This window comes from Mus pahari, chromosome 14, assembly GCF_900095145.1.
Source record: "Mus pahari chromosome 14, PAHARI_EIJ_v1.1, whole genome shotgun sequence".
NCBI lineage: Eukaryota > Metazoa > Chordata > Mammalia > Rodentia > Muridae > Mus > Mus pahari.
This window is the reverse complement of record NC_034603.1, coordinates 46,868,252-46,888,404: the sequence shown is the minus strand read 5'-3', so window position 1 is coordinate 46,888,404 and position 20,153 is coordinate 46,868,252. Positions and strand designations below refer to the sequence as shown.

The 20,153-nt window shown below is 50.2% G+C and overlaps 1 protein-coding gene across 5 annotated transcripts in view; it reads left to right on the top strand.

Moving 5' to 3' along the window:
* The first annotated feature begins 240 nt into the window (after positions 1–240).
* Positions 241–20,153, top strand: part of Ksr1 (kinase suppressor of ras 1) — a 128,912-nt gene continuing 108,999 nt past the window's right edge. For all 5 annotated transcript variants that reach the window (XM_021212990.2, XM_029546027.1, XM_029546029.1 and 2 more), the window contains exon 1: positions 241–644. In XM_021212990.2, coding sequence (XP_021068649.1) covers positions 420–644 — 225 coding nt within the window. In that variant the 5' untranslated portion in view covers positions 241–419. The remainder of the gene's footprint in view (positions 645–20,153) is intronic.

Sequence of the window (20,153 nt, the reverse complement as noted above, 5' to 3'; positions counted from 1 at the left end):
GGAACCGAAGAGGATTGGGAATCAAACTCCCAAGACGCACACGAATTGGAGCAGGCGCAGAGCAGCCCCTTCTAGGCGTCAGGCGGGGCCGGAGTGCGGGCGGGGCCCCGAGGGCGCGGGCCAGAAAGCAGATGCGATGTGCGGACTACAAGTCCCAGAATGCGTCGCGGCCCCGATCCGGCCCCCGCGGTCGCTTAAAGGTTCCAACAACCACAGCCGTCGGGTCGCGGAGGCTTTCGCTTTGCCGCCGCGTCTGGGCGGGAGGAGGAGCGGACTGGGCAGCAGGCTTTCGGGACTGCAGGCTTCGGCGGCGCCAAGGGGCGCTCCTAGCGCAGCCTTCCCGGCTCGGGGCTTTCCTGCCGAGGCGCCCGTATCCCCGGGCTCCTCGCCCCGGCCCCCAGCGGCCCCGATGCCGAGGCATGGATAGAGCGGCGTTGCGCGCGGCAGCGATGGGCGAGAAGAAGGAGGGCGGCGACGGGGGCGCCGCGGCGGACGGGGGCGCAGGGGCCGCCGCCAGCCGGGCGCTGCAGCAGTGCGGCCAGCTGCAAAAGCTCATCGATATCTGCATCGGCAGTCTGCGCGGGCTTCGCACCAAGTGCTCAGTGTCTAACGACCTCACGCAGCAGGAGATCCGGACCCTAGAGGTAAGGGGCCGTTGCGCTCCACGTCCGGACCCGGCGGTGGCCCGGGAGCCGCCCCACTGCTTTCCTTCCCGAGTTGCATCCTGCAGCGGGGTTGATGGCTGGAGTCTTCCTCCCTTGTCCGAGCTCGCTGATGCGGCAGCGGGAGGACCTACCGCCAGCGCTCACTTTGGAAGAATTTAGGGGAGGGGGGTGTTAGCGTGGAACTGGATCGAGTCTCGAAGACCAACGTGCCGAGTAGAATCACAGGACACCCTACTGCAAACCCCTTTCCGCCTTCACCCCATTTCCAGTGCCCACAGTAGTCATTGTCCCACTGAATCACGCGCCGGTCTTTTCTCCGTGAGCTTTAAGTCCGGTAGTGTGGGTTGGGGTGGTGGTGGGAACCTCCCTTGAAGTGTGAGCGTCGATCGGTGGCACCGACTTTCCCCTCACTCCCCACTCTCCTTGTTGTCCGTTCCTTTCCTTTCCACCAGGTCTCTGCCGCTTTTCAAAAAGTGTTTGCTGAAACAGCATTTTTGCTGTTCAGGCGTTGGGGTGCTTGTCTTTGGCGATGTCACAGCGGTTCACTGCTTAAAATGAAATTACCCATTGACTTCCCTACTCCACCCCAAACACTGAGCTTCGGCCTAGGAAGGATTATACTGGGGAAGGGAACCTTTGGTAAGAACAGGCTACTTAAGGTTATCTCTGTTGCTGACAGAGATAACCCGGAGTGCAGTGAAGAAACAAGATGTGTGAGCTCTCTTCTCTCAAATTATAGTTGGGAAGTGCAGCATTGAAAGGATTTGGAAGAACCATCTAGAAAGGTGGTTGGCATTTCAGAGGGGAAGCTTCCCCACCCCCTTACACACTGGGAGGAGACTAGTGTCTTCCCAACTTGCTTTTGCCCAGAGGCTGGAAGACCTTTGAAAGTGAAGGGGTCCTTTAGTAACTCTTTCCCTAAGAAGGGCCTTTCCCCAGCCTTGCCACATTTGGTTTCTGTAGGTCTGAGGATGTCTTATTAGATACATAATTTCCTTCTCTCTCTCTCTCTCTCTCTCTCTCTCTCTCTCTCTCTCTCTCTCTCTCTCTCTCACACACACACACACACACACACACACAATTGCTAATTGCATCTGCCAGCTGTCTAGAGCCAGCCTATGATTGCTGTAATTATTACAAGACCAGCCCTCCCTCCTCTCACACCACAAGCCTGAATCCTTCTTTGATCCAAAATGCTCAGGGTGACTCTCCCTTCGTTGTATTTTCATAAAAGCCATGAAGCCAGGGACATTGGGAGACTCCAAACAGTGCTGGCTATTAGTATTGTTTTTTGTTGCAGTTGCTATAGCAGGACTGACCAGGGCTTTGCCTTAAACACAAACCAACACAACCCTGCACTGGGATTCTCTGCATGTGGATTTCTGGAACACAGTGTGTGTGTCCAGCAAAGTTCACTTTTTAGGCTGATAACAATGGGAGGCCTGTGTGTCATAGTTCTGGGCTTGTTGTCCTGCCGTGTATGTCTGCTGAGCTGCTGTGTTGTTGGGCTGTTGAATGTTCCGGGTTGCCCTTAGTGGTTCCTCCACAGATTCCTTTGAGGTGTTCCTGGGTCCCTGGGTGTATGTAGAATGGCTTATTATTTATTCTCTGCAAATTCTCTTTGTCCTCTGATGTTGCACATCTTGACAAAGTTGTGGCATCAGATACCCTAGAGTCTCCAGCTGTTCAGGCCTCTGAGCTGGTTAGGCAGCAGCCTCCCTACTGGGTGCATTTTGAGGTCATCTCTGGTGGCTTCTGAAGGCCCAAGGGCCATTTGCAGTGTGAACAAGACACATGCCCTGTTCTTGGCAATGTATTTGAAGGACCCTTCTGGTCCCTTAAAAGACAGGACTTCGGATGCCATTTCGGATGGCACTTTTGACCTTGGAGCTGGTTCCTTAGGGTTATTACCAGCTAGTTTGGGTGAATCACCTCATCTCCGGGGCCTTAGCTTCCCCATGTGCTCTGCAAGAGGTTGGAGTGGTTCCCTTCACTCTGTTTCTGAAAATCTCTTCGTTCTTGTGGTTAAGTGATGGGGGAGGGGGCTGGGCAGGCGGGACTGTTGGGTGTATACTGTTCTGTGTAGATGTCCCTGTTTAAGAACAGCACTGGACAGGTTATGTAGGAGGTGCCTTTATTACTGTGAGCATCTTGACCATAGAAGCACAGGGGAATGGGAAAGCCCCCAGGGCTTTGTAATGGTCCTGTTTCTGTCTTGATGACCTGGGGACAAGCCAGATAACTTCTACTCTCAAGCTTCCCCACCTGCCTGGAAAGTGTGAACAGAGTGCTTTTTTTTTTTTTTTTTTTCTCGAGACAGGTTTCTCTGTGTAGCTCTGGCTGTCCTGGAACTCACTCTGTAGACCAGGCTGGCCTCGAACTCAGATATCCCCCTGACTCTGCCTCCCAAGTGCTGGGATTAAAGGTGTGTGCCACCACTGCCCGGCCGAACAGAGTGCTTTTACCTGTGGTGTTTGGTGGAGGCTGTGTCTGCCTAGAAACAGTCCCTGGATGGGGCCTGGTGACAATTCATGCACACACAACACAGGGCACCTTTAGAAGAAGAAGTACATAGAACTAATGTTCTCCAGGTGATGACACAGGACAGGAAGCCATCCCAGAAGTCTGTTCCAGGGCAGCCCACTCTAGCAGCATGTAGAAGGGCAGCTAACTCAGGCCAGTCTGAGGAGGCCAGAAGAGGGAGTCAGAAGCTCTGGAACTGGAGTTACAGGTTGTTACCTGCCGTGTGGGTGTTGAGAAATGAACTTGAGTCCTTTGCCTGAGCAGAAAATTCTCTTACCTGTTTGCTGTGCCATCTGTCTAGCCATATATATATATATATATATATATATATATATATATATATGAATGAAATATGTATGTATATAATATATATGTATAATTATCTATATGACCTTGAGACAGATCTCATTATGTAGCTCTAGCTGAGCTCAGCATATAGATTAGTCTGGTTTTGAACTCATGGCTATTCTCCTGTTTCTGTCTCTTGGGTCCTAGGATTACAGGTGTCTGGCTGGAGAGTTTGGCTTATGCAACTGTACCAGACTTCTGTTCTCTCGGTGGGAGTGGTAACTCATAGGATGTTCCTTGCAGGACGCTGCCTAGGATCGGGCTGCTTGAGAAGATCCCAGGTCATGGTGGTATGCTGTCTGCTGATGGCTTTGCTCCGTGGAACAGCTCCCCTGGGGTGAAAAGGGAGTTAAAGGAAGTGAGAAGGGTAGCTCGCGGGGAGAACAGTGGCCTTCTCTACTTCAGGCTCTGCGTTCAAATCTCCAATAGTGCGTGTAAAGGGGGGAAAAGGGGCCAAGGTTTAATGTTCTGGAGCTCCACCAACTTCATCACACACTTTCCCTGTTTAAATGGAGAGCCCAGAAGGCACGGCCGGAACTCGGTGTATCAGAACGAAGTTGCAGGGCTGTGTGGTTGGGTAGGATCTGGTGCCCCGTCTCTGGCAGGCTTTCTAGAGCTCTGACTGCTACATGAGGCAAGCAGGGATGTTGTCACAGCTGCACTCATTGAGGGACACCTGGCCTGCTATACAGCTGGGCCTGCTGGTCTCATCTGTGGGTTCACTGTGCGTCCCATCTGGGCACTGGAGAGACAGTGGTGTGCAAAGCAGGTGCTCACATCTCCTCATGCTCATTCACTTTCTTGCCATCCTGTTAGCACCGCCCAGAAACGGGCTCCATCTTGGCTTGGTGTCTTGTATGGGTTGCGGGGGTCGCTAAAGGGCTCATGAAAAGGATAAAGGGCTAAAGGGCTGGGAAAAAGGATAACAGAAACAGTCGTGGGTACGGTCTCTGCATTTAGCCACTTCCCTGAGCAGGGCTACCCCGGAGGCTTTGCCTGGGAAGGTAGAGCCACTCATCTAGTGGGCTGGGCAGAGGTCAGTGTCTTCTGTGTTACGACCTGGCTTCCTCATGGCCCTTGGAAGTGTGTGTGTTTTCAGCAGCCCTAGCTGATGGCTCCATTGGCTCTGGCAGGTGGAGTACTCTCCTGGTCTTTGGGTGTGAGGGGTGTGTTCAGTCTAAAGGGGTCATCGGGCAGTGAACACAGAGCCGCCACTACACGGCTGGTAGAGATCCCTTCCACATGGGCCCTGAGTCAGGAATCCTGTAGAATCCATCAGTCTGACCTCTGCTTCCATAGGAAACATTGCCAGAGTCTGGGTGACTGTTCCAGAAAGATCTGACTGGAACCTGGTTCTCTTTTCCTAGCTCAGGTAGTGTCTGGTGAGTGACATTTCTCTGCCTCAGTTTTATAACCTTTTGCCCGAGAGACTCCAGTTATCACCCGAGGGACATGATGGAGTTGAGGGCCCATCTCCTTTGGTGTCCGCTTTCACCTTCGCGGCTTTCCCCCCTGGACAGACCCACTTCCCAACCGTCCTTCAGAGGAGGCCTAAGGAGGACGTGCCGTGTGTGTGAAGGCTGTGAGCAGAGGCAGGCCTGGATGCAGGAGGGAGGACTTACCACATCTGCACCCAGGACCTGCAGGCTGAGGTAGAGAGGGGCTGCCTCCTAGCTGCAGGGCTGGTCCTTCTCTCAGACACCTGGTTTGGCTCATAATCCTAGGAAGCGGCATTCCATTCCAGATGCTTCCCTGCCTGTCTGCTGGCCTGCCTGCTGGCCGTGGTCCAGAGAGGGACCACGCACAAAGGTGCCTGTGGTGACACTAACAGCATCTGCAGAAAGGGAACAGAGCCTTGATTGAGTCCTTAAGCTGAGCCTTAAATTTTGTCATACATTTATTCTCTCCCTCCATGTAGGTTCAGGGAATCAAACTCAGGTTGTCAGGCTTGACTGAAAGCTCTTTTACTCCGGATTCTTCTTACCAGGCCCCTAAGGGGTCAGTCTCTCTCTCTCTCTCTCTCTCTCTCTCTCTCTCTCTCTCTCTCTCTCTAAATCCTTGCAGAGTGGTCTGTCTAGTGTCATTTTTACATTTAGTTCAAAGGGTGTCCACTTTCACCTTGGTGACTTTTACCCTGGACAGACCCACTTGTGATGGATTCCGTCCTTCAGAGAGACCTAAGGAGGATGTGCTGTGTGTGTAAGGAGGGCCCAGATACTGGAGGGAGGCCTTATCACATCTGCACCCAGGACCTGCTGCAGGCTGGGGATGCTGCCTGGGGTAGAGATACACCAAGGTTCATGGGAACTACCTCTGCAAAGAGAGGGTCCAAATAAATTAATTTATTTATTATATGTAAATACACTGTAGCTGTCTTCAGACACTCCAGAAGAGGGAGTCAGATCTTGTTATGGATGGTTATGAGCCACCATGTGGTTGCTGGGATTTGAACTCCGGACCTTCGGAAGAGCAGTCGGGTGCTCTTACCCACTGAGCCATCTCACCAGCCCATATCAGGAATATTCTTGAACATTCTCCATGTGAAGTTCTCCAGTAGGCCCTTAACATATACTTCATTACACTGGTCATTTACTGCAACCGGGAGATTTTGTTCCCAGTGTGGGGATTTGGTAACTGAACTAGGAGAACCAGAGAGCCTGAGTTTAGTAGATAGTTGAACCTGAGTTGACTGGCTTTGAACTTGCAGCCATCCTCCTGCCTCAGCATCCCCACATGCCACTGCTCCCTGTCTCACCTTGCAACCTTTCCTGCTGCCTCTAGAAACCTTGATGGGGGGGGGGCAGGGAGGGCTGGGGGAGGGACTTTGGTCAGTGATGACTATTGACAGACAGCGAGGGAATGGATGTTCAGTAAGAGAAAGGCCTGGCCCCGGATCACTTCCAGCTCACTGGATCCAGGAGTGACTGCCCTAGACGGCCTTTGCAGCCTTTGCATCTGAGCAAGTGTTGGGCGGCTTCCCTCCCGTTCAGCTCTGCACATCCTCAAAGCAGGTGGTGAGGCAGCCAGCCCAGCTGGTTTCATTCTGAGAAAGGAGAAGCTGTTTTGAGATGGACTCATATTTTGTTGTTGTTTGAGACAGGGTCTCTCTATGTAGCTCTGGCTGGAACTAGCTAAGTAGGCCAGGCTGGCCATGAACTCACAGAGATCCGCCAGCCTTTGCCTCCCAAGTGTTGGGACTGAAGGCGTGCGCCACCTTGCCCAGCCCACTCAGGTTTTTTTTTTTTTTTTTAAATAGCTACCTGCTTTATTCTTTCTGAGCAACTCAGAGACAAGGAGTGTATCTTCTAACCTGCTACCTTTAATTGCAGTGCTTAAGATCCACATTGATGCCAGCTCCCTCAGCACAAGGGAAGCACAAAACCAGATAACAGCAAAGTCACCTGCCAGAGCCAAGCCCTAGGACCCCAGAGCCAAGCCCTAGGACCCCAGAGCCAAGCCCTAGGACCCCCAGAGCCAATCCCTAGGACCCCAGAGCCAAGCCCTAGGACCACAGAGCCAAGCCCTAGGACCCCAGAGCTAAGCCCTAGGACACCAGAGCCAAGCCCTAGGACCCCAGAGCCAAGCCCTAGGACCCCAGAGCCAAGCCCTAGGACCCCAGAGCCAAGCCCTAGGACCCCCTCCCCCTTTTTTTTCTTTGGCTGACTCCTCGCTCTTCACTGCATTTGTACGGGAAGGTGCATGCTGTGCGTTCTCCTTGGGAGCTTGTGGTGCGCGCCTTGCAAGTGTCTCTAGATCATGTGCACTTTGTGGCGTCACTGTCAGTGTGCTTGCCGTGCATGCACACCTCACAGTCCTTTAACCAGATCCCAGTTTTCTTGTTTTTTTTCAAGACAGGGTTTCTCTGTGTAGCCCTGGCTGTCCTGGAACTCACTCTGTACGCCAGGCTAGCCTTGAACTCAAGAGATCCGCCTGCCTCTGCCCCCTGAGTGCTGGGATTAAAGGTGTGCACCGGCACTGTAAGGCATGACCCAATTTTTAATGACTGCTTATTTGGACTTGTTTTATAGTTTTGTTTTGGCATGCTGATATATTTTCCTACAGGTAAAATTTTGCTAAATTAAAATTTTGAATGCTTTTAGTATTTGTCTACTTAAATTAAAAAATTATTTATTTTTATGTGTATGAATGTTTTACCTACATGCATGTATGTGCACCACATATGTGCCTTGTGCCCTCGAGGCTGGAAGAGAGTGTCACATCCACTCAAACTGGAGTTAACAGATGTATGAGCTGCCACATAGGTGCTGGGGATCAAGCCTAGGTCCTCTGGAAGAACAACCAGTCCTTGCAACCACTGAGTCACATCTCTGGCCATCTGGTGTCTATTTAAAAGAAGTTCTTTTTCAATACATTGATTTTTAAATTTATATATATGGTCGGGGGAGAGAGTATGTATATGCACAGATGTGGGTGTGTATGCCACAGTAAAATAGTGAAGGTCAGGGGACAATTTGGGGTTGATTCTCTCCTAGCTCTGTATAGATTCCAGGATCACGCTCAGGTCTGCCGACTTGGCGGCAAGCACCTTTGCCCAAGAGGAGTACCTGTTAGGGAGAATGAGCTGAGTGGTTGGCAGCGCTGACTCTCCCCTGAGCGACACATAATAGCGCCTTGAACTTGTCTGACTGACAGGGAAGATGTATGCCTTGTCCTAGGAAAAAGAAATAGCTTGGTCCTCTCTCCTCCGTCCCGTCTGAGGGACCCTGAGGGTTGGGTGGGATTTTGGAAAGCTGTCTGAAGTATCTTGTTGGACCGCCCAAGGCTTGCTCATTGACTGCTCTCCTGAAAACCTGCCTTCCTGTGGAGCCTGGAGTTGGGAAACTTCATGAAGGTGTTGAGGGTCCCCCACCCCACCACCCACTGCTGGTTTTACTGTTAAGATAATTGTAAAGACACTCTTCGCCTTTAATGTCTGCATTCACGCGGTGGGGTGGCATCTCAAGTTCAAGGGCAACCTGGACTCTAGGCTCTAGAGTGAGTTCCAGGCCAGCCTATGGGCCATGTGATGAGGCCTCTGTCACATGGCCTGCTCCGTTTCCAGTTACTCAGAAAAGCATAACTTTTCCTTTTCTTTATCTCTTTTTCTGGATACTTGCCAGAACCTACTTTCCTGGACATCCGGGCCTTCTCGCTTGCTCCCAGAAGCACCCACTCCAGTTCCTCCAACCCTCCATGGCTGAACCAGATCACTTTCTCTCTTCCTCATCCCCATCTCCCTCCTCCCAGCTGCTCCATGATGTATAGCTTGCCTTGTTTCCCCTTCACAGTCTCATAAAACTTCTCCAGCTTAAAAAAAAAAAAAAAAAAAAAAAAAAAAGAGAAAAAAAGACTTTTTTTTTTTTTTTACTTTTTTCTAGTTGCTTCCAGATGTGCTGAAGCCCCTGCCACCCCCTAGGCAGCTCACCTCACCTCTGTGGAGAGCAGGGTCCTCCCTGTCACTGTGTGGCCTGCAGTTGGAACTGTGCATTTCTTTCTTTCTTTCTTTCTTTCTTTCTTTCTTTCTTTCTTTCTTTCTTTCTTGTTTGTTTTGTTTTGTTTTGTTTTGTTTTGTTTGTTTTTCTGTGTTTCTCTGGGGTTTCTCTGTGTAGCCCTGGCTGTCCTGGAACTCACTCTGTAGACCAGGCTAGCCTCGAACTCAGAAATCCACCTGCCTCTGCCTCCCAAGTGCTGGGATTAAAGACATGGGCCACCACCGCCTGGCTGGAACTGTGCGTTTCTGACATCCTTTTTTGGCTTTGTTTCCTATTTTTTTTTCTTTTAAACTAATATTATTAGTAGTACCATTTTTTTTTTATTCACTTTGCATCCACATCGCTGCCCCCCTCACCCCTTCCACCATCCCTCTCCACTCCCCTTTTCCTGTGGTAAAACCCAGGTTGGAAGTGCAGAGGTTTACTGAGGCCAGTTGTTGAGATAAAACAAAAACTCGGTCATGTATTCTTATGCATTGAAAAAGTCTCAGGCCAGTGAGATGGCTCAGTTGGTAAGAGCACTGACTGCTCTTCCCAAGGTCCTGAGTTCAAATCCCATCAACCACATAGTGGCTCACAACAAGCCGTAATGAGATCTGACACCTCTTCTGGTTCTGTCTGAAGACGGCTACAGTGTGCTTATTTGCAATTATTTATATTATTATTGTTGTTGTTGTTGTTGTTGTTGTTATTAAATAAATCTTTGGGCCGGAGCAAGCAGAGGTCCTAAATTCAATTCCCAACAACCAGATGAAGGTTGTACAGCTACAGTGTGTACTCATATACATAAAATAAATAAATAAATAAATCTTTTAAATAAGAAAAAGAAAGAAGCCTCAATCTAGATGCCTGCTCTACCCCCTCACCCCCAACACTCTGGGATATGCTCTGGGATGTCTGAATTCCTCTGCTCCCCTGCTGGTGGGTAGCAGAGCATCTTTACTGGGCAGATTGCCTTGTGAAGCCGTCCTGCTTGCATGCAGCTTCCTCCCTCTCCTTCATTTTTCTGCCCTGGGAATAATGACAAGAACAAGCTAACATTTGCATTCAGAATTTTGAGGGGAAAAAAATGGAGACTAAAATATGCAGTACAGGAGCCAGCCAGCTCTGATTAGGAAAAATAAATTTCCACACAGCACCAACTGCAGGCTTGTTTCGGCAGGGTATTGATGGGGAGGGTATTGATGGGGAGGGTTTTGCTTTCCATGGCTATGAACTGCTGATGGTGAGGGGGTCTCTACCATATCTGTGGGCTGTGAAACTAACTTAACTGATTAATTTGGGTGTTAGATATTTGGGGTTTCTTTCTTTCTTTCTTTCTTTCTTTCTTTCTTTCTTTCTTTCTTTCTTTCTTTCTTCTTTTTCTCTTTCTTTCTTTCTTTCTTTCTTTTTTCTTTTTTCTTTTTTCTTTTTTGTCATTTCTTAAAGACAGCCTCTATCTAAATAGTCTAGGGACTCCATTACCTAGAATTTGCTATCTAGACCAGGTGGTTCTCTAAGTTATAGTGATTCTTCTGGAACCTTAGCCTCTTGTGTGAGAGCTGCATCCTGATCTACAGGTGGAGGGGAAGATGGGGAGAGAGGAGGAGAGGGGTGTGGGGGGGAAGGTATTCTAGTGTACCCCTCCCCCATGAACTTCCTACAAGAAGGCCACACCTCCTAATCCTCCTCAAATAGTGCCACTCTCTCATAGTGACTCACTCAAACCTCCACAGTGCATGGATGCTTTGCTAGGCTGTGTGCTTGTGTACTTTGTGCATGCCTGGTATCTGAAGAGGCAGGATTCCCTGGAACTGGAGTTACAGGTGCTTGTGAGCTGATATGTGGGTGCTGGGCACTAAATAGGGGTCCTCCAGAAGAGCAGCCAGTGCTCTTAGACACTGACAGAGTCATCACCCAGCCCCGGGTTACAGGTCATTTAAAAAAAGTGATCTGTGTGTGTTCTCTCTCACACTCCTGTCCCACTAAGCTCGGGGTCCTAAAAGGCTTCACTTGGCCTTTCCCATGTTGCTAGATGCTCCTTTGAAAGAGGGGTTTAAGTAGAGAATGTATTACATTAGTGTGTTGCCTCCCCGCTGCCCCTCAACCTCAGAGGCTAAGGCCCTGAGACTCCTGCAACTGTGTGTCCCAAAGGACTCTTTGTCCTTTACAGTTGAAGGAACACCTTAGCCTTGTTCTTTAGCCTTAAGCAAGGAAGGAGACTGTAGGCTTCGGTTGAACCAGTGCTGTTGTGTTGGTGTTTTATAAACTGGAGGTCCCTTATGAGGTGGAAGGCAGAGTTTGGTGATGGCAGGAAGCCCAAAATCCAGGGGACTCAGGCATGAAGGGAAAGCGGCCTTTCGTTGGAGGAAGTGGTTTAGATGTGACGGCATGGGTCTCCTGGCACTTAATCTTTCCACCGTAGATGCTCAGAGAGCTCTGCCTGCCTGGGCATCCCCCTCCCTCCCTGTTGTGCCCCCCTCACCCCCCCTTCCTAGTTGTACAGAAGACAAAGCAGGAGACATTCAGATGTCTCTGGGTGCTGTTAGAGCCTAGGGCGGGAGGGGAGGGGAGGGGCTGCAGACAAGGAATGCTTTTTAAAACAAAAAAGGAAATGATGGCTCGGAAGGAGAGGAAAGGAAGCTGCTTCCTCTTGCTGGTGGTGGTGGTGGTGGTGGTGGTGGTGGTGGTGGTGGTGGTGGTGGTGGTGTGTGTGTGTGTGTGTGTGTGAGAGAGAGAGAGAGAGAGAGAGAGAGAGAGAGAGAGAAGCGGAGTTCTTTCTATATCTTAGGCCTGAAGAAGCTGGGGACTCTCCAGCCTTTGCTCACTCTGTTTGTTGCCTGAGGTTTCAGACTTAAAGCATTGATTCCACCCCACTTCATCCTCCCCAGATTGCCAGGTCAAATGGTGTGAGGTTTCTAAACTGCCCCTCAATACCTGCTACAAATGGATGTGTCACTGTAGCTGACATTTTACTGCCTGTTTGTCACCACCGACCTCCTTGTTAGGAGTGCTCTCTGGCATGTAGTCCTTACACCAAGTTACACTAAGAGCTTGCGGGGTGGGAGGTGGGGTGGTGTGGGGTGGGGAATGGGGGAATGGGGCGATGGGGGTGCCCTTCCCATCTTCCTCATTTGCAGAAAAGGAGCGGACGTACAAAGAGCAAGAGCAGGGATTTGCCAGGAGGTGCAGGGCTGTCATTAAACCTGGGTGCTTTTTTTTTTGAGATAGCCCAGGTTAGCTTCAAAACTCACTTTGTAGCTGAGGATGACCTTGAACTTTTGAGGTTCCTTCTTCCATCTGCCAAGTGCAGGGATTATAGGCCTGTGTATGCACTTGTGTGTATGTGTGTGTGTGTGTGTGTCTGTGTGTGTATGTCTCTGAGTGTGTGTGTCTGTGTGTATGTGTGTGTGTCAGTGTGTGTGCGTGTGTGTACACGTGTGTGCATACACACTTGAGTGAGTCTCCACTTTTACATTTCCTGGGATCAGACTCAAGTCCTCAAGTATGCACAGCAAATGTTTTAGCCGCTGAGCTCTTTTGTAGGCTTGGGCTTTTTGGTTTTTATTTTCATTTTGGTTTTAATTACGCGTCTGTGTGTCCGTGTGGTATGTGCGAGTGGGTGCAAAGGTCTGTGGAGGCGTCTGTCTGCCTGGAGCTGGAGCTCCGAGCAGCTGTGAGTCACCTGACGTGGGTGCTGGGACCTGAACTTGTGTCCTAGCTCTTAAGCATGGAGCCATCTCTCCACCCCTTGTTTGTTGAGACAAGAAAGACCTCTGCACTGTCGTTCAGCCTGGTCTCTGAACTCAAGATAAGTCTTCTGTTTTATGGGATTTTGGGAGTATACCAATATGTTTTTCAACTTTATGATGGAAAGTTTCAAACATACAAAGGTAATTACACACACACACACACACACACACACACACACACACACACACACACTGGTGATTTCCCACCAGAGGAAGCAGCTTTGGCTAGTTTTGATCATCTTCCTTGTTCACTCCAAGAACTTGTGGTGGCCCTAGGTAGTTGGTCTCTGGGGATGTGAGACCCTGGGAGGTTTTATAGCCTAGCTCTTTGCCGAAGTCCCCAGACTTGGAGGGTTCTCCATCTGATGGTCCTCAGGCTTGTCCAGCTCTGGTCTCCTGCTCTGGCCTGAACCTCTCAGTTATTGGGGAGACTTCCTGATTCTCATGGCCCTCCCTCTCCCCCAGACCTAGCTAGGAGTCTGAAATCATACTGAGGGTGGCGTGTGCCTTGCCTGGATGGCCTGTCCACTCTTCTCCATGGCTCAGGCGTATTTTCGTACTTTTCCTCTGTCTGCATCGTTAGATAGATGAATATCCGTGGTGTCACAGAGCAGCAGGCATATGCTGACCCCTACCTGTCTCTGCTGGTCCAGACTGGCTGAGCTCCAGTACACCAAAGGTGCTTCCTTGGCCTCTGCTGCTCCCGGAGCCTGGTTTTGCTGATTGTTCTCTGAGTGCTTTTCTCTGGGGGCTCTGGATGACAGCCGTGCTCTGCTTCTGGTCGTATAGGTTTCTGCTGTATTCTTTGGTTTTCAGGTGCTGGGTCACCTTTGTTGGCTGTTGGATGTTTCTGGGCTTGGCTTCTCAGGCACAGGTACAATAAATAGCCTTATGGGAAGGGCCACTCTGAGGACACAGGGTATGTCTGTATGGGCGGTGGGGCCAGTGTGACAGAGTCATTTCCTGACTCCTTGCTAGCTTTGATCTTAGGATCTAAGTTGCACAGCTCTCTGTCATTTTTTTTTCTCAGTAGATAAGGGAACACAGATGCAATTTTGGACCCTGCAAGAACTTAGGGTTCAGAGGGTGTGTGGACTAGAATCCAGTGTTTAAGAAGAAATTCAACGCACATACACATTTTCTTGCTTGGCGTTAATGAACCCTTTTGCAGACTTTGGGATTGAACCTAGGGCCTCACGCATGACAGGCAAGCGCCCTGCCACTGTTTTACATTGGGCATGTTGTTGTCTTTTTACGTTTTGAGATTGGGTCTTATTCAGCCACCCAGGCTGACCCTTCAACTTATTCTGTAGCCCAGGCAGGCCTTGAACTTGTGAGCTGAGGTCTCCAGTGTAGCTGAGATTTCAGGACTAAGCCTCCAGGCCTGGCTTCCGCTTAGTTAGCATTATTTTAAACCACACCACTGTTCTCTGTTACCTTCAGTTCTGTCATTTTAACTGTCGTGGGATACCGCGTGCAGTTGTGCTGTCTGTCACCTGCCAGATATTTTTTTGCTGGTTTTGGACATTTCAGTTGTTTCTAGAATTCTGCTGTTTAAACAGTGTGACTAGAACCATTCTTATACAAGCACCTCTTTTGCTCCTGTTCTGAATTCATATCCTTCAGATAATCCCATGAATGGAACTCTTAGGTTAAAATGAGTCTGGAGTGCCTACCTGTCTGTCTGTCTGCCTGTCTATCTGTCTCTGCCATGTACTCCCCACTACTCCCCTTTACATGAAAGTTTCACGCCATCTAGGGTGGTCTTAAACTGTTAATCCTTTTGCCTCCACCTCCTAAGTTCTAGGAGTTCAGGGTGTGTACCCACTCCCGGTTTTCCCATCCGTGCATTTCTTCCTAACCTCTCTATTAAAAATTTTTTGGGGGGGCTTGTTAAATCATTTTTCATTTTTCATTTGCTCTTTATTTCTCTATGCGTTCATTCGATGTCAATTGAGCAACTGCTCTGTGCCAAACACTGCCTTAGATGCAGGAGAAAGGCAGGTGGAGCGGCAGAGGCCTCCTGTAGGGGAAGGAGGCCATTGAGAAGCCAAGGACAGAGAAGTGGTTTGTGCCAAGGAGAATGGAAGTGGGGAGAGAGGAGGCAGGGTTGGGCCTTAGTTTGGGGTTGGAGTTGTGGAGAGGGGGTGCTTCCGGCAAAGGGTGTGTGTGTGTCCATGAATGGATGGAGTCTGGAACATGAATTCCTGCAGTGGGGAAGGGGAACTATCCTGTGTGATAGCAGTGAGGCGGGAATGGGGACTTGGGACACAATGGTGACAGAAAGGGTGTTCTCCCCATGCTGTCCCCTTAGCCTTTTTCAGGACACTGCTCTGTGGCATGGCACAAACCTGTCTGAGGGGAGTATTGACTCTGGCAAGTTGGCTGGCTGGTCAGGGCTTAGGAGGCTGAGTAAACCTGCAGGAGGTGTTGGTGAGTTGTGAAGGAGGTTGAGTGCCCCCTCCTACCCCTCCCCCCTACCTCCCGCTGACTCATCTCTGCACCGAGGTGTGTAAGATCTTGGGAAATGCACCTTGTGCTGCCAGCCTTCACTGTGGGGACAGGAGTACTTTCCCAGCCCTGCTGGGGGAGGGGGGTGCCTTGAACTTCTGCCAAGGGAGGAGCTGGGAACTGAGGTGGCCAGCTCTGATGCAGGGCTGCTGAGACCAGGTGTGGTTATCTGGCAGCCACTTATGGGAAACAGTGCCTGAGTAGACTCGGGAAACCCCCTTCCTCCTCAGCTGCCCCATCTTCACTAACACTTTGGCTTTAGCTTCTGCCAGGAGTATAGTCCTGGGAGTACTGTGCTATTCTGTGCTGTGCTGTGCTGTGCTGTGCTCTGCTTCTTCTCTTCCTCCCCAACTCCCATTTGGGATTTGTGCATGCTAGACAAGTATTCTGTTATTGAACCATGTCTTCAGCAGTTGGTTTTCTAGGATAGGAACTTGCTATGTAGATCAGGTTGGCCTTGAATTCTTGACCCTCCTACCAGTGCCTCCTGAGTGCTGGTTTGCAGGTGGTTGCTGCCACCTCTGGCTTGACATTGTGTTGTTTTCATAGTGTTCTTTCCTTAGGGAGGGCAAAGAGGGTATGTAAAATCTGAGTTGATACATAAATATCTCTCCTCTCTCTCTCTCTCTCTCTCTCTCTCTCTCTCTCTCTCTCTCTCTCTCTCTGCCAGAATCTCATGTATCCCAGGCAGGCCCTGAACTTGCTATGTGCATGATCTTTCCCTCCCGCTTCTCCTGCCTCCACCTTTGAGTGCACCAACATGCCTAGTTTATGTAGTGTTGGGAAGCCAGATCAAGGGGTCCGTTGTACGTGCTAGGTAAATACTCTGTCCACTGAGCTACAGTCTCAACCCCCTCAGAAGTTTATTTGGACAGCCTAGAATGTTTTCATGCAGAGAGCATGTAGGAAGGGGATGGTGGATGCTGGCTGTCATTTTGTTTGGAGGAGCCTGATGGCTTCTACGCTCTGTTGCCATTGAGCTGGGGCCAGGGTTGGTCAGAGTTACCCAGCTCCCGGGGCTCCCCACATAGGAATTTGGTAAGGGAAGGCGGGATCCTAGAAGGAGAATAATTTGGGGTCTCTGTTTCTCCATCACACGGTGAGGGCTAACCTGAGCTGGACCTGACTGATTTTTGACACTGCAAGCTTTTCCCAGGGGTTCTCTGAGTGAATTTTGGAGTCATACTAATTTTACAAGCCCACCTCAAGGACACAGAAACCAGGCTTGAGGGCATTGGTGGCGTCTGGAGTTGCCTGGATTTGTATTGGATGTTTCATTTCACCCGTCTCACCCATCAGAAAGCTGCCTCACCTTGGGTCGTAGCTGCGGAAGAGGAGAGCGGAAGAGGCTTTGGGAGCTGGGTGAGATCATTCAGTGGGTAAAGGGTGCTTGCTGCCAAGCCTGACTCTCTAGTGTGACTCTCAGAACCCACATGGTGGGAGAAGAAAACCAATTCCCCAAAAGGTCCTCAGACTTCTGTGTGAGTGCTGAGACACATGCGTGCCTGTGCGCCCCCTCCCCCATACACTACATTTACTGCTTGGAAAAGAGCTTGCTGGTGCTTGCTTGGAAAGAGATCATGCCTGGAGAAGCCCCCCACCTCCCCACCCCCGCTTCATCTTCCTCCTCCTCCTCCTCCTCCTCCTCTTCTTCTTCTTCTTCTCCTCCCCCCCCTCTCTCTCTGCCATTTTGGAGACTCTGAAGTTGTCAAGAGGACCAAACAAAACCATATCAAAATCCAAAAACCAAACCAACAACAACAACCAAACAACCAAAACCAAAACCATATACCTGAGAGGGTTGGAACCTGGATAAACAGAAAAGAGTCAGGGCCAGAGATGGCTGCCTCCTGGTGGAGAGGAAGCTGGGGGGAAGCCGCCTTTGAGGAACAGTCTCAGGTGGGATAGGCATTGGATTGTACAGAGCCAGCACAGGTTCCAGTCCTACAGTGTTCTGTACGAGAACCAAGGCAGTGTGGTTGGTGGCCCATGGCCCAGTTGTATTTTACATGTCGGTGGCTGATCTTTCTCAGAAGAAGGTGATAAGTATTCAGGGAGATTCCCCTCGCTGGCCTGACTCATCCTGGCCAAGGGGACAGAACAGAGCAAGGATGACTCCATTAGCAAGTGGAAACTGTCTTTGAGGGGACAAGAAAGCTTCTGTGTGGTTGGCTGGCTGTTCATGAGGAGGGGGAGGGGAGGGCCGAGGGAGGGGAGACTGATCATGGACTTGTGATAACCTGTGCCCAGAAAGCCACGTGTGTTACAGCCTGCCACGTGACTCATGGAAACTTGGTCGTTTGCCCTCCTTCTTCACTCCGCACAGCTTCTGATTCTTCTTAGAAAGACTTGGTGGCCTCAAACAGCTAGATTTAGTCTTGGGCTTCTCTGGCCCTAGTTTTCTTCATCAGTTCCCGGATCGGCAGGACAAAGCCCCTGGCTTGTCCAAAGCCCCAGCTCCACTCACTGCAGCCCACTGGCCCCTGCCACTCTGTGGCTGCCAACCAGGTTCTGCTTGGGTTCGAAAGTCAAGCTTGCTGTTCCCTTGGGGAAACAGGGGTGGGGGGGCAGATGACACTCTGGGGGCCAGTTGCCCGGCCTCACTGCCCCTGCCTCCTCCTCTGTTCTCTTGATCACAGGATGTCAAGACATCATCTTGTTCCGAGAAGCTCGGAGGCTCAGGGGCCTGGTCTGTCTTTGCTGCTGAACCAGGAGAGTGAGCAGCAACATCACAGTAGGTGAAATCACAGCTTGTGGTGTTGGAAGAGCTCAGGCTCTGCCTCCTCACCGTGGTTTTGGACAAGTTGCTTAGCCTGCCCCGGCAATCATTTCTTTATTGTAATGAGGATTATAATAGGATTGTTGTTCGTAGCTGGTGAGCCGGGCCGTGTGAAGCACAGTGCCTGACCTAGAAGGAGATTTTCACACAAGAATTTGCTATTCATTTCTTATTCTCTCTCTTCTTTTTCCCCCCCTCCCTTTCTCATGTGGCCCAGGCTGATCTTGAACTGGCTACTTGGCCAAGAATCACTTTGAACTCTGATACTCCTACCTCATATGCCAAGGGCTGGGTTTCGGAGTGCACCACCATGCCGGCTTACTCTGTGGTGGAATGGGACCCAGGGCTTTGTGCATGCTGCAATCCCAGCCTGGTTTTTATTTTCTCTTCAGGTATTTGATTAGCACCCACTTGGGTTGGGCACTATTGTGAGTCTGGGGGATAGCTGTGAAGACAATGGGTATAAGCTTTGTGCGGCTAGCACTTCAGTGCTGGGAGGAGACACAGGGTAAACAGTTAAGTGACTGATGGAGCCATGAATGCAGAAACCCAAGAGAGTGGACCTCACTCCCTGGAGCTCCCTGAAGGAGGCCATGGTGGCCAGTGTGGACCTTGCCACATGCCTGCCTCTGCTCCCAGGACCCAGAGTCTAGGAAGGGAGGAGCTGTTGAGAATAAAGAGAAAGAAGGTTTGGAGTCTTATGTGAATGCTTCAGTGAGCCCTGCCTCTGTCTTGTAGAAACTGTTCTTTTCATTCCTTTTCTTTAGACAGGGTCTCACTGTGTAGCCTAGGTGAGCCTTGAACTTCCCGAGATCCACCTGCCTGTGCCTCCTGAGTGCTGGGATTAAAGGTGTATGCCCATCACCATGCTTGGCACCTTACTTCTTACTTTAAAAATTCTTTTTATTATACTTTTTCGTTGTTGTTTTGAGTCAAGGTCTCCTGTATCACTGGCTAGCCTCTCACTTGCTGTGTAGCCAAACATGGCCTTGAACTGTTGACCCTTCCTGACAGTTGCATTTCTGTGACTCGGGGCAGGTGGTAGAGCCCTGGTCCAGGCAGGCTGTGAGTCTGTCACCTGCTAGGTGGTCATGGGAGTGAGTCCCCCACCCTTCCTCCTTCTGTGAGTGCTTATTGAGCATCAGCTCAGTAGATCTTCCTGGTCTCTTCTGGTACCCCCCTGCCCGTGTGTGTTTGGAGGATACAGTACACAGTATCTGGCCCAGTCCTTTCTCCCTAGGGAGTTTCTCCTAAGACAAACAATTCAGCGATGAAGCAGAATTTATGAGAACATATTTAACCTGTCTGTAATACAGGAGGGAGAAAAGACAGCAAGACAGCTGTCCATTGGCCAGGTCATGGTTAATTACACATGCTGTAGCCCAGCCTGCAATGCAGGGGTTATTATGTACCCTAGATGCTACTTAAGAAGGCTGGGAAAGAACATGGACGTGTTTATGACATTACATTAAGAGAAAATAAATATCCAGATGGCGAAGTTGTATGCCTGCAGCACTTATAGTTATGTAAATTGGTAGAAATATGTATGTAGATGGGAAAACCAGAAGTGAAGTAAGTTGGGTGGGGGCTGCTTTTCGTTTAGAAAAAAAATCCCTTTATCGCCCCTATCATGTCACACTTTAGCTTGTCACTGTGTTAAAGAGAAAACGCTCAGTGATTAAGCACACTGGCTGCTTTCCCAAAGGACCTGGGTTCGATTATCAGCAACCACATGACGGGCAACCACCTGTAACTCTAGTTCCGGGGCATCTGATGCCCTCTTCTGGCATCGGAGGGAACTAAGCATCCTCATGGTACACAGACACGTTTAGGCAAATATACATCGACATTTTTAAAATGCCTACCAGACTCTAGTCCCTGAGCTGGCGGCCAGATATGGTGTGTCCCAGACTAGAGTCCCCCTGTCCTTGCTGGGAGTGCACTGCTTCAGACTGGACGCTTCCCTCCTTGATGTTCACAGAGACCATAAAACAATCAGGCCTTTCTGACTCATCCTGCAGTGTCTCCTCTGGACTCAGGCTTGTGTGAGGCAGGTTGTTAGGTAGCCCAGTGCTGACTCGGGACTGCTGGCATGACAGGCCTG